This window comes from Gopherus evgoodei, chromosome 6 (genome assembly GCF_007399415.2).
Source record: "Gopherus evgoodei ecotype Sinaloan lineage chromosome 6, rGopEvg1_v1.p, whole genome shotgun sequence".
NCBI classification, from domain to species: domain Eukaryota; kingdom Metazoa; phylum Chordata; order Testudines; family Testudinidae; genus Gopherus; species Gopherus evgoodei.
In genome coordinates, this window is record NC_044327.1 from 50,048,436 (window position 1) to 50,063,003 (window position 14,568).

At 44.4% G+C, this 14,568-nt stretch overlaps 1 protein-coding gene across 1 annotated transcript in view; it reads right to left on the minus strand.

The window, feature by feature from the left end:
* Positions 1-14,568, minus strand: part of LOC115653793 (contactin-associated protein-like 4) — a 292,466-nt gene that overhangs the window by 102,203 nt on the left and 175,695 nt on the right. Inside the window, exon 4 of the mRNA XM_030567453.1 lies at positions 11,934-12,081. Coding sequence (XP_030423313.1) covers positions 11,934-12,081 — 148 coding nt within the window. The remainder of the gene's footprint in view (positions 1-11,933; positions 12,082-14,568) is intronic.

Below are 14,568 nucleotides of genomic sequence, written 5' to 3' on the forward strand. Positions count from 1 at the left end.
GTTACTTATAAACTATTTTTAAAATGCTTTACATTGTCATTTTTTAAATGGTATTGGAGCTATTGCATTCATATGTTAAAAGCAAGGATTGTAAAGCAGTGTTAAAGTGACAGAACAAGTGGAAAATCCCAACCACAGCGGATAAATCTTGTTTTTCATGTGTAGACTGAGCTTTTCTTTTGCTTTAAGGTAACTGTCTCTGATTTAAAAAAAAATCCTGCCAATTGTTTTTCTTTTTAATGTATTCTCCCATTTTTCAGAGTATAGAGGACAAATACTGCCCAGTTCCTTGTAATTTGCCCATTGCTCCTGTTTTTTCCTGAGCTGGGAGAGGCTGTGTAATACTTGATTAGAACTTATTTATATTAATAACATTTCAAATAAATTATATTTCTTTATATTTATAAAGCGAAGTTTCAACGCCAAACATATTGTGCATGAGACTCTTATGTTCCAATAACTACTTGCCCATAAGGCTGAAAGTTAATTGCAATACACGCATCATATAAAAAAGGTAATTTCACTTAAAATAAATTTAGGTTTAAGAAACAGAGCAATAATTCTAAACTAGACATTAAAATCAACAAAATATTAAATGATATATAATAGTGCTTTGCAGTTCTGTGGGATGACCAATTAATCATTTAAGCCTGATAATATCCCTGTTAAGCAGGGTAGCAGTATTAAAACAGACTTATGGACATGTAAATTGAGGCACAGAGAAGCCAAGGTAACAAAAGTGAGTCAGTGGCAGAGCCAGAAATAGAATCTAATTGTCGCAACTCCTGGCTTGGAGCTGTTACCTCATTTTACACAAGACACTGTAGCCTTATCTATAGTTATGGGTTACTTTAATTACGCACCCCAAGGTGAGTGTTCTCATCTACTTTCATCTGTGAGAGTTCAGCCCCAAGATTAACTAAAGTAGCAAGGTTATCAGTAGAAGGGGGTGTCATAAACAGATAGCTAAGGGTTAATGTTCTTTTACCTGGAAAGGAGTAACCTGAAACACCTGACCAGAGGACCAGTCAGGAAACAAGACTTTTTCAAATCTGGGTGGAGGGAAGTTTGTGTGTGAGTTCTTTGTTCTTTGTCTTGTGCCTGTACTCTCTCGGTTATGAGAGGGATTTTTTGTGTCTCCTGCCTTTCTAATCTTCTGTTTCCCAGTTGTAAGTACAAAGAGATTGTTTTTTTTTTTTGTATTTACATGTATGTAGTTGCTGGAGTGTTTTGAATTGTATTCTTTTTGAATAAGGCTGTTTATTCATATTTCTTTTAAGCAATTGACCCTGTATTTGTCACCTTAATAGAGAGAGACCATTTTTATGTATTTTTCTCTCTTTTTATATAAATCTTTCTTTTTAAGACCTGTTGGAGTTTTTCTTTAGTGGGGGCTCCAGGGAATTGAGTCTGCAACTCACCAGGGAATTGGTGGGAGGAAGAAGTCAGGGGGAAAAATCTCTGTGTGTTAGATTTACGAGCCTGACTTTGCATTCCCTCTGGGTGAAGGGTGGGGTGGAAGAGAGATTAGCTATCTCGGTTCTTGTGGTTTCCAGGACTGGAGACAGGGAGGGTGGAGTCTCTCTGTTTAGATTCACGGAGCTTGCTTCTGTGTATCTCTCCAGGAACCCAGGGAGGGAACACCTGGAAGGAGGAGGGGGAAGGGAAATGGTTTATTCCCCTTTGTTGTAAGACTCAAGGAATTTGGGTCTTGGGGTCCCCAGAGAAGGTTTTTGGGGGTACCAGAGTGCCCCAAAACACTCTAATTTTTTGGTGGTGGCAGCTTTACCAGGTCCAAGCTGGTAACTAAGCTTGGAGGTTTTCATGCTAACACCCCTATTTTGGACGCTAAGGTCCAAATCTGGGAAAAATGTTATGACATGGTGTGCAGCGTTGTGGGATAGATAGAATCCAGAAGCCAGTAGGAATATTATATTTTTCTTTTCTCTGCTAGGGGCTTTTAAGCAGAGAGGGTTTGGTTTTAAAAGGAACCAGAGAGAATTTTTTTTTCTCTGCTCTCTCTTGCAGTTTTTGGCTTGCATATTAAGCAAGGAACCTTTAAGGAACTATTACGGGTCTTTTGTCACTCAATAGCACTCCCATTGTGAGACAAGTATCCAGCAATACACATGCAAATACAGTGGTTTTTCTGGTTTACTTTACATTTAAAAAGATTAGCTAGAGGAAGAAAGGGAAAAAGGGACTGTTGCTAGGCAGACCCCAGGAGGCAACAGAGAACCTGCAGTTCAGAATATAAACACCGGAGGGCACCCCAACACAAAAAAACCAGGAACCATGCCTTCCAAGACAAAAATGGAGACCGAAGGACAAATCAAAGAAGCAGACCACAGGTGACAACTGGAACAAAGAGAAAAAGAGGTAGAGCTGAAAGAAAGAGAAGAACAGATCAAACAGGCAGCCCATAAAAGAGAACAAGAAGCCAAAAATGCAGCCCACCACAGAAAACTAGAAGAAGAAGAGGTGGCCCACTGCCGAGAAATGGAAAAACAACAAAAAGAAAGTGAAGAGAGGGAAAAACAGAGAAAACATGAACTGGACTTAGCACAGGCTGGGCAGCATGCTCCAGCCAATCCTAACAACCCTTCACCAATTATGGTTCCACATCCCAAGAAATTTCCCACCTACAAGGCAGGTGATGACACTGAGGCCTTCTTGGAAAATTTTGAAAGAGCCTGTGTTGGGTACAGCATCCCTGAAGACCAGTACATGGTAGAATTGAGGCCACAGCTCAGTGGACCTTTAGCAGAGGTGGCAGCTGAAATGCCTAAGAAGAAAATGAATGACTATAAACTTTTTCAAACCAAGGCCAGATACAGAATGGGGATAACCTCGGATCATGCCCGTCAGCGTTTCAGAACCCAAAAGTGGAAACCAGATGTGTCATTTCCCAAACACGCCTACTACGTTGGGAAAAATTATGAGGCCTGGATATCAGGAAACAATGTTACATCCTTGGATGAACTGCACCTCCTCATACAAATGGAGCAGTTCTTGGATGGTGTTCCTGAGGACAACACGGTACATACAAAATGGAAAACCCAAAAATCTCACCGAGGTGGGGGAAATTGGAGCCAGATGGATGGAAGTGGCAGAAAGCAAGAAAGCTACTGTCAAGGGGAACGAATACCCCAGAGGGCACACCGACCATAAACCCTACAACCGAGGACAACCAAAGACCCCACCTACAACCCAAGGAAAGCCACAGACACACTATTCTTCCACCTCACCAGTCTCCAGTAACTCACCTCGACCCAGTGACCAGTCAGATGGAAGATGCTTTAAATGTAATGAACTGGGACATATCAAGGCCAACTGCCCAAAGAACCCCAGCTGGGTGCAAGTCATTACACCACCATCACACCAAAGATCCCCAGGCCCAGATGCCTCTCAAATACTCTTGGAGCGAAGGGAAATTTTAAGAGTGGGCGGAAAGAAGGTTCCATCAGCTAGGCAGTGGGGGAGCTGGCCCCTTGGCTCATCCTGCTGACCAGCGTTGTCTCACTGCTCTCCCTGGAGCCACCTGTTGTCTTTTGGTCTTAGAGGGGGAGCTCCTGGGGCAGAGACACGGGGGCACAAGTGTCAGCTATCCACCAATCCTTCGTAGACCCCAAATTCATCAACCCAAAGGCCCAAGTGACAATTTACCCCTTCATGTCACAAGCTGTAGACTTGCCTACAGCTAAACTGCCTGTCCAGTACAAAGGCTGGTCAGGAATGTGGACTTTTGCAGTCTATGACAATTATTCCATCCCCATGCTACTGGGGGAAGACTTGGCCAACCAGGTGAAGCGGGCCAAAAGAGTGGGAATGGATACATGCAGCCAAACCAGACAAGCTTCCAGACCCATTCCTGTTCCTGAGCCGTCCACAGGCACCCCATCTGTGTTACCAGAGACCCAGACAGAGGTAGTGGACCCAGATTCCATGCCAACCACTGAAACAGCCACAGCACCTCCAGTCCCAGGCCCGGAACTGGAACAGCAACCAGCACCAGCAAGTGCAACCACACCTTCAAATTCAACACCAGAGGGCGCCAGCGAGCCAGAACTGGTAGAAGCAACAGACAGCCATACCCAAAAGGCTCAGCCAGAGCCTGAAATACCCTCAGGTGCACCAGCGGAGAGCGGTTCACCAGCAACGGAAACAACCCCATCATCTACATCGCTTCCAGAGGGACCAAGCCCAAGTCCACAGTCTGAGGAAGAACTGGTGACCCCAGCCTCAAGGGAACAGTTCCAGACTGAGCAGGAGGCAGATGACAGCCTTCAGAAAGCATCCTGTGGCACCTTATAGACTAACAGACGTTTTGGAGCATGAGCTTTCGTGGGTGAATACCCACTTCCTCAGATGCATGTCTGAAATCCAGACTACAGATCCAGACTAACACGGCTACCCTCTGATACTTCAGAAAGCATGTGCGGCAGCACGGAGCACCTCACTGCCTCTCAGCTCTTCTCACCGATCCCGGTTTATTATAGACCAAGGACTTTTATACAAGGAGATTCTTTCTGGTGGACACCGGGAAGAATGGCAGCCGCAAAAACAGTTGGTGGTTCCAACTAAGTACCGGGGGAAGCTCTTAAGCTTAGCCCATGATCATCCCAGTGGCCATGCTGGGGTGAACAGAACCAAGGACCGGTTTGGGAAGTCCTTCCACTGGGAGGGGATGGGCAAGGATGTTGCCAAGTATGTCCGGTCTTGTGAGGTATGCCAAAAAGTGGGAAAACCCCAAGACCAGGTCAAGGCCCCTCTCCAGCCACTCCCCATAATTGAGGTCCCATTTCAGCGAGTAGCTGTAGATATTCTGGGTCTTTTCCCAAAAAAGATGCCCAGAGGAAAGCAGTACGTACTGACTTTCGTGGACTTTGCTACCCGATGGCTGGAAGCCGTAGCTCTAGGCAACACCAGGGCTAACACTGTGTGCCTGGCCCTAACAGACATTTTTGCCAGGGTAGGTTGGCCCTCCGACATCCTTACAGATTCAGGATCTAATTTCCTGGCAGGGACCATGAAAGAACTGTGGGAAACTCATGGGGTGAACCACTTGGTTGCCACCCCGTACCACCATCAAACCAATGGCCTGGTGGAAAGGTTTAATGGAACTTTGGGGGCCATGATACGTAAATTTGTCAAAGAACACTCCAATAATTGGGACCTAGTGTTGCAGCAGTTGCTGTTTGCCTACAGGGCTGTACCACATCCCAGTTTAGGGTTTTCACCATTTGAACTTGTGTATGATCACGAGGTTAAGGGGCCATTACAGTTGGTGAAGCAGCAATGGGAAGGGTTTACGCCTTCTCCAGGAACTAACATTCTAGACTTTTTAAGCAACCTACAAGGCACCCTCCGACACTCTTTAGCCCTTGCTAAAGAAAACCTAAAGGATGCTCAGGAAGAGCAAAAGGCCTGGTATGACAAACATACCAGAGAGCGTTCCTTCAAGGTAGGAGACCAGGTTATGGTCTTGAAGGTGCAACAGGCCCATAAGATGGAAGCATCATGGGAAGGGCCGTTCACAGTCCAAGAGTGCCTGGGAACGGTGAACTACCTCATAGCATTTCCCAATTCCTCACTAAAGCCCAGAGTGTGCCATGTTAATTCTCTCAAGCTTTTCTATTCCAGAGACTTACAGGTTTGTCAGTTTACAGTCCAGGGAGATGATGCTGAGTGGCCTGAAGGTGTCTACTATGAAGGGAAAAAAGACGGAGGTGTGGAAGAGGTGAACCTCCCAACCACCCTGGAACGTCTGCAGCGGCGACAAATCAAGGAGCTGTGCACTAGCTTCGCCCCATTGTTCTCAGCCACCCCAGGACGGACTGACTGGGCATACCACTCCATTGACACAGGTAATGCTCACCCAATTAGAACCCCACCCTACCGGGTGTCTCCTCATGCCCAAGCTGCTATAGAATGGGAGATCCAACCCCACAGTTAAAGTTAACATTTTGTTAGTTATTTTTAGTAAAAGTCAGGGACAGGTCATTGGCAATAAACAAAATTTCATGGAAGCCATGGTGGCTGATAGTTCTGGGGCCCCTGCCACCATCGTGGCTGACAACTCTGGCCCCCACTGCAGCGCCAGAGGCTCAGAGCTCTGGAATCCCTGCCCCCTGCAGTGGCTGACGGCTCTGGATCCCCACCATCCCAGGGGCTGGGAGCTCCAGGTGCCTGTAGCAGCTGGGAACTCTGGATTCTCCTACTGCCCACAGTACCTCGGAGCTCCAGGGTCCCCCTGCTGCATGCCTAGGGTTGCCAACTTTCTACTCACACAAAACCGAACACCCCTGCCCCACCCCTTTCCCACCCCTCCTCCAAGGCCCTGCCCATGCCCCTCTCCATCACCCCTCCCTCTGTCACTCGCTCTCCTCACCATCACTCACTCACTCATTTTCACTGGGCTCGCTCAGGGGGTTAGGGTGCAGGAGGGAGTGAGAGGTCCGGCTTGGAGTGTGGGCTCTGAGGTGGGGCCAGAGATGCAGGAGGCGTTGCCCTGGATTTGAGGGGTGTGTATACCCTAGAATATGATCAAGCTAATTGCAACCATATTAAGTGCATTCAGCCACCCTAAATTAATAAAATAAAACACCACATAGTTAAGGGTTAATTTGGAGACAGGCTTTCAGAAGCCTGGTTAGATCTAGCAAGCAGTTTCTGCTAATCAGAATGCAAGGATGGGAGAAACAAGTAAACAACAAACTAAAAACCTTAATGGTTAAAAAACCTTAAGTCTAAACAGCTCTAATATTTTTTTAAATGAAAATTTTAAAATATAATAATACAGTAGGGGTTATTGTAACCTATGTATTTTATAAAAATAGTTATTAAAAATAGCTAAAGCAGTTCTATGAAACCATTAAAAAAAAGTTTTTCCCAATACCTTTTCTCCCCCATGGGTGAGCAATTGGCCACTGCAAACCTACTGTTAATTACTCAATATCTTTCCAGATATTAGGTAAATATCTGGGATGTTCTAAACCTACTGCTTATGTTTATGGGTGCTTAAATTTAATAAACTGCAGTTTTAAAAAAAGCACACTTCCTTGCACAAATCTTATCGATGGAAGTGCTGTAGTTAATTTATTCCTTACCCCACCTGAAGTAAAATAGTTAAGTTGCCTTTGTTGGGGGTTCTGAAAATCCAGGGTAACAGAGGGGCCTTTGGGCTGGGAGGTGAGGGATTCAGAGTATGGGAGGGGGCTCTGGGCTGAGGCAGGGGGTTGGCGTGTGTGAGGGGATACAGGCTCTGGGCTGGGGCCAAGGATGAGGGATTTGGGGTGAAGGAGGGGGCTCCAGGCTGGGGCTGAGAGGTTCAGAGTGTGGGAGGGGGCTTTTGGCTGGGGCAGGAGGTTGGCGTGCGGGGCTGATGTCTCCAGCTGGGGGTGCAGGCTCTGGGGTGGGACCAGGGATGAGGATTTGGGGTGCAGGAGGGGGCTATGGGCTGGGACCGAGGGGTTCGGAAGGTGGAAGTGGGATCAGGGCTGTAGCAGGTCATGGGAGAGGGAGGTGAGGGCTCCAGCTGGGCTGTGGGCTATGGTGTGGGGCTGGAGGTGAGGAGAGTGCTCCAGGTTGGGACTGAGGAGTTCAGCCGGCAAGAGGGGGATCAGGGCTGGGGAAGGGGATTGGAGCATGGGAGGCGGTCAGGGGTGCAGACTCTGGGCAGTGCTTATCTCAAGCATATCCCAGAAGCAGTGGCATTTCCCCACTCCCAAATCCTCTGCTGGCTGCCCCGTCTGCAGGTGCTGCCCCTGCAGCTCCCATTGGCCACGGTTCCCAGTAAATGGGAGCTGCAGAACCTGCGCTTGAGGCGGGAGCAGTGTGCAGAGCCCTGTGCCTGTCCCTATGTGTAGGACTGCATGGGGGACATGCCTCCACTTCTGGGAGCCACGCAGAGCCTGCCTTAGTCCCGCTGTACTGCGGATCAGACTTTTAATGGCTGGAGCTGCCAGGGTCTCTTTTCGACCAGACGTTCTGGACACCTGTCAACCCTATGCCTGTCAAACTGGACACCTGTCAATCCTATGCCTATGTTGGCTGAGAGCTCCTGGTCCCCTTGCTGCTTATAGTGGCTCCCAGCATCAGGGCCACCACCAGCTGACAGCTCTGGCCCCGTCGCCTTGGGGCTCAAGCAGAAAATGTCATGCAGGTCTCTGAAAATCACAGAATCTGTGACTTCTCTGACCTCCATGACATAATCTTATCTCTACTCATGGTGCACAACAGACTATAGTGATCTTTCTACAATATTTACTTTTATTAGCCAACCAAATAATACACACACTGCAATCTGTTAAAGGAGAGAGAGAGCAATATAATACACATAGTATTTGCATTATTTACAGCATGGCTTGCAGAAAAACCTGAAGTGTTTGTCATCATCCACACCATCATCAGCACCACCTGTGGTTGTCATCACGGTGTCTCCCCCACCATGGCATGCAAGCCAGGATACAGCTGTTGTAATGTGTTATGCATACACCAAATGGAGTTCAACTCCTTTTCCTTGTTTGAACACCTACACCTCACTACTTTTGGAGTGCCCTATTTTTCCTTTGTTATTTTCCTTTTATTTATTAACATTTCATAGAATCATAGAAGATTAGGGTTGGAAGAGACCCCAGGAGGTCATCTAGTCCAACCCCCTGCTCAAAGCAGGACCAACACCAACTAAATCATCCCAGCCAGGGCTTTGCCAAGCCAGGACTTAAAAACCTCTAAGGATGGAGATTCCACCATCTCCCTAGGTAACCCATTCCAGTGTTTCACCACCCTCCTCGTGAAATATTTATGTCACATTACCATCACAGTAATAGATAAGGAAGTCTAACATTTCATCCCAGCTAACAACAGTCATCTTGCGGTGTCTACTGATCTCTCATAGATATTATTATTGAACACTCACTGATATTTTCAAAACATCAGCATATCTTTAACATAGATACAAAGTCAGCAGGTTTATTAATTTACTTATCCTAAATTTTGTTAGCTTCTTTATCCTAAATCCTAATTTGGCTAAGCTAAATGTCTTACAAGCCTGAGTCCTACAGGCCCTGTTACAATATTAATTCTTATATATTATATGCTTTTATATTTTATTTTAAGAAATAGGATTTATTTGGTAGTGTGATGACCCAGGGGATGCTTAGAAGGCAATGAAATCCCAGTGAAGAATATGAGGACAGTGTGGAACTCTCTTGGAACTAAAATTGCAGGCTGTCCACAGACTCGGGGAAAACAAGGCCCCCTCGCTAGTCTGTGCTCAGTTTGAGTTGGGGCATGGAGTCTGCTGAGCTATGTCCTAAGGCGCTCTCTCTCACTCTGTCTCTCTGTTCCCAGGCCCTCCAAGGAAGAGAAATGGACAAGAAGAAGGAAGCCTTGAAGAAACAGCAAGCAAATAGGAGGAAAGAAAGCAAGTCACTGAAGGTAGAGGAGAAGGAAAGAGTCCATAGCAAAGGCTCAGGTTACATGAGACTAGTAAGCCTTTTAATACCTTGAGCAGTGTGACCTCCCTGTAATTAGGGTTCAGGTCTGTGCTCTTTTGGGCTCCCGGCATTCTGCTCCTTGAGCTAGCTAGTGAGAGTGACTTCCCTGTAATGAAGGTTAAAGTCACAGCCCTGTTGCTTATGGGGGATACTGAGCTCCTTGGAACCTTGAGCAGTGTGACCTCCCTGAATTCAGGGTAAGGGCCCTTCCCTCTGTCCCTTTTGGCCTTATGCCCTGTTGGCAGTCTAGTCAGCATGATAACCCTCTAACGAGGGTTCGCATCATAAGCCTTTCTCTTTTATGGTACAGATTGAAGGCTTTGGTACCTTGAGCTGTGTGGCCTCCCTGTAATTTAAGTAAGGTTTCTGTCATTCAGGCTCTTGGCATTAGGCCCCTGTAGCCAGATAATGCTAATGGACCACCCTGTAATTCAGGTGCAGGTTGAATCCCTTTCATTTAGAAGAGATTAGGGCTATCTTTGTGCCATTGGCACTGTGACTGTCTTGTAAGTTGAGTTCAGGTCTCCAGCATCTTGCCCTTTTGGTTTTGTGGGCCGTTGGCAGTCTAGCTAGCGTGAACCCCCTGTAACTAGGGCGTAGGTCGCATCTCTCTTGTTGATACGGGCTTTAGAGCCAGTTTCATTCCACGGCCCATGTGACCACTCTGTAGCCAAAGTTCAGGTCTTTCCCCTTTTGTCAGTTGCAGTTATGCTTTTTTGTTCAGCTAGTCCAAGTAACTCTGTGTGATTAGGGTAAAAGTTGCCATCCTCTTGCTTAGGTGAGAGACATATCTTTGAGCCGTTTGACCGCCCTGTAATGAGGGCTCAGGTCAGCCCTTTTGGCCTCTTGATATTATGCTCTTGTGGCTTCCTAGTGAAGGGGACTACCCTATAATGAGGGTGCAAGTCACATGGCCGTGGTTTATGGGGGATATTGAGCTGTTGGGAATACTGAGCAGTGAAACCTCCCTGTAATGAGGGCTCAGGTCTCTGTTGGCAGTCCAGTCAGTATGACAACATCGTAATTAGGGTGTGTGTCACGAGTTTCTCTCTTTTATGGGACATATTGAGGCCTTTGCTGCCTTGACCTGTGTGACCTCCCTGTAATTAAAGTTGCGTCCCTCCTTGACCTACATGGAGGATTGGGGACATTTTAGTAATTTGGGCAGCGTGACCTCCCTGTACCTAGGGATCCAGTCCCTTGCCCTTTAGTCTCTTGAAATGATGGTACATAGCCCGCTGGTCAAAATGAGAAAGAACTTATATATTGCCATTGTACACACTATTTACACTTCTCCCCAGGGCCACCCAGAGGGGGGAGCAAATGGGGCAATTTGCCCCAGGCCCCACAAGGCCCCCCATGAGAATATAGTATTCTATAATATTGCAACTTTTTTTTTTTATGAAAAGAGGCCCCCGAAAGTGCTTTGCCCCAGGCCCCCTGAATCCTCTCGGCAGCGCTGCTTCTCCCTAATCCCAGCCCATAAGGGAAAAAAAAAAAAAAACCTCTTTTAATACCAGAACAATGCCATAGTTATGTGACGTGGAATTCAACTAAAATTTCTACCTATTTTGAGATGCTGGCCAATTAGAAATTGTCAACAGAACTGGAGAATTTCCATCTAAATGTTGACATCATCTTGATAAGTAACACAATATTTCAAATGTATATTTAATTGAGGTGACTACTTGGTTTTAGATGAAATGGAACTGAAAAGTAAGAAGAGGATGCTAACAGGGATAGAGTCCTGTGCTTTATTCATGAATAATGGGAGAGAAAAAAGGACAACCTGTCACAAGACCCATTGAAGAAAAGGCCAGAGACAAAGAAGGAGAACCAGCAGAGAAAAGTAACACAAAAAACTAAGGGAAGACAAAATCAAGGAAAAGTTACAGTGTCTAACAGGTGGCTTATAACCAACTATAACGCACACTACTGATATCTGCAACATACTTGTAACTTCTATTAATCACATAATAATGCTGCACAAACTATTTATAAATGTACCCTTAATATAAGCAATGACCTTGAAGCATTATTGATTTATGACAGAGTCCAAAATTTCTGCAGAGAAAATGCTTTCTGTGTAGCCAAGATCAATAATCTTCTAGGGGACTTATGAGTCCCAATTAGTGAAGAGAGAGCTACATTTATAAGGGAAGTATGTAACAACAGAAAATAGGAGTTTGGAGTGAACTGGCATAATTGAATTACATCCATCTACTTGATACTATTGAGCTTAGGATGTAAAGAGCTGGATAGTAAGGAAAACATTGCTAGATGATGCAGAAATAGATAACATCTATGCATAAAAATATTAAAATCAATAACCTTCAGATAATTAAGCTGACAAATCTACCTCCATTTGCAGCTTAGGTAAAAAAAAGGCAATGATTGATAGTCATTTCATTCAGATGATTCACAAATACTTACTATATGTGCAGCCGTAAACCTCAATACGCATTCCAATTCTACCATTGGTATTCCAGTCCAAGGGGACAAAACGAAGAAATCTTGCTTTGATGGAATGTTGAAGCTTATTGTGCACAACATTGTCTGCATTTGTGTTTCCTGAAAAAGCCTAGAAGAAAACAAAAAAGGATAACAATATCCATACTGCATATAGAAGTAAACAGAAGTGTTATTGACCTACTGTTCATTTTAGAGCCTTACCCTACAAACACTTATGGATGTGAGTAAATTTACTTACGTGGGTAGCCCCATTGAATTCCATGGAAATACTCACAAGAGCAAACTCACTCAAATGCTTAAGTGTTTTCAGGATAAAAAAAACTTAGTAATGTATCTATCCATCCAACTATTTGAGTGCTTTCAATCTTTTATACTTTAAGTGAAACTGTTTTTTTAAAAAATCCCCTAAGAACTCTGTGTTGTGATACCCTTATGCGTCAGGGTATTATGCCATCTAAAATTCCTTGTATATATCATGGATAGGTTATTATTATACCTCAGAGGGAATTTAAAATCTAATACCTTGTTGTACTTTGGCTGTGAACTGTAGTAAAACCCAAGAATTATTGTTTCTAGAGAGAGAGCTCATCTTGCGAATAGGACTTTAGGTTGCCAGCTACTTGAGATAACTTTTTATAAGAAGAATTTAAATACAGCAATTTTGGAAAAACAAAAAGAAAACCTGCACGTGTACTTTATTTTATAGGTAAAGGGAGAAAACAGTTCTTTTTTAAAAAAAGCTTGAATTGGCAACAATAATTTTATTTTTATTTCTTGCAAGGTGTACCATTGCTTTAGTTAATGAAAGAAAATAAGTGAAACATCTCCTCTACTAAATATTACAAACTTAGGTATTTTAAAAACCAGAAAAATAAAGTCTGTTTTCGGTAGTGGATGCTTAGTTCCATTTTTTTTTTAATTACTGAGGTTTGTGAAATAAAAACATGCAACAAAATATTCAAAACAGATAAATTTTGGGTTTCAGTGTTTGACAATTTAGACAGATTGCTATCCCTGAAATATGTTGGTTAACTGAAGCATAGCAAATAGGATACATTTCCATATGAGGACCACAGGAACATCTTAAATTTGAATGATCAGTACATCTCCATTTCCATTATGTTTTGATTGCCTAGGAGACATTTGCTATCACTGTATGCCATGGATTTGTTGTGACCATAGAATGAGATTTTTAAAAAGGAACATTCTGGTTTACACTTCTCATCCTCTTTATTTTGAAGTGGAGGCAATTCATCATGAGTCTCCCTCCATAAAAATAAAGCTTCCCGCTTTCCCTTCCGCATCCTAGTGGAATTTCAAATTAATTGTCAGTTCAGAACATTGAGTATGAAGAAACAGCTAGTGAACAGGCTCATTAGAGCTAACCTATTAAGTCAGTAATAAGTAATGAGAGTCAGCAACTTTAAATATCTAAACCATTTGCAGCTTCATGCTTTATAATCTCACTTTCACAGTAGAAGACAGAAACACTCTATAACAAACACAGGAGAACTACTACTATTTTCAGTATGAGACCCTTCCTAAATTCTTGTCCCTTTGAATCGTATTTGTAGTTACTAACAGAGGTAACTGCTATTGAATGTGCCAATTAGTTTGCTGACTGGACCAGAACCCAAACTCCAGAAGTTTAAGTGCTATGAGCAAATTAAGTGTTCCATTAAGATTTCAATTTTTTCTAAGATGGTTTCTGGAAGGCATGCACCTAGCAAAAATGAGTTGTTAAGTTTTGAATAAAGTATGTAAATGCCTGATTTGTTACTTCAAGGGATACTTGAGCCATGTGCTCTTAATTTAAAATTAGGTTTCTGATAAAAATAATCTAAAAGTGAAACACATTCTCCTTTACACCACTCTAAATGGTTAGTTTTGAAAATAAGATTTTCCAGCTGTTTTGCAACGCTTTTAGCCAGGAATGCTGCCTGCTTCTTTGCTGCCTTAGGTGGCAAAAGGTCCTGCCCCCCAAATGCCGCCCTTGACAGAGGCGGCAGCAGGTCCCGCCCCTGAAATGCCACCCGACAGAGGCGACGGAAGGTCCGGCCACTGCGGTCGTCGCCGCCCAAATGTTAGCGCCCTAGGCGACTGCCTAGGTCGCCTAATGGGTTGTGCCGGCCCTGCTTTTAGCTGGAAAGAACAAATTCTAAAGTATATTTATTTCAGGCTCCTTGTCCCAATCTACTTCCCTCTCCCTCTCCTACCCTCCAAATCACCTCCACACTGCCTGGGCCTGGAGGGGATGTGTGTCACTGAAAGTACAGGAAATATTGACTCCCTGATCTCAACTCAGGTGTCTGGAGCCAGACCCAGAATGGCCTGTTGCAGCCCAAAGCTAAAACTGCAGCAAAACCGTACTCAGCCCTGGGACAGAGCATGCCCAGCATGGATAGAATCTTCTAAAACTGAAGTAATATCTACTGAACATGAGTGAACTGAAATTTTTCAAAGTCTTATAAACTTGGCTAAATTCTGGTGGATTTTCATAGGGACAGCTAAAAGCACATCCTTCACACAATGGCCAACCCCCCCGTCAAATTTTAAGTCTATGTTTCAAAGCACGGGGATGCTAGAGCTTTTCAAA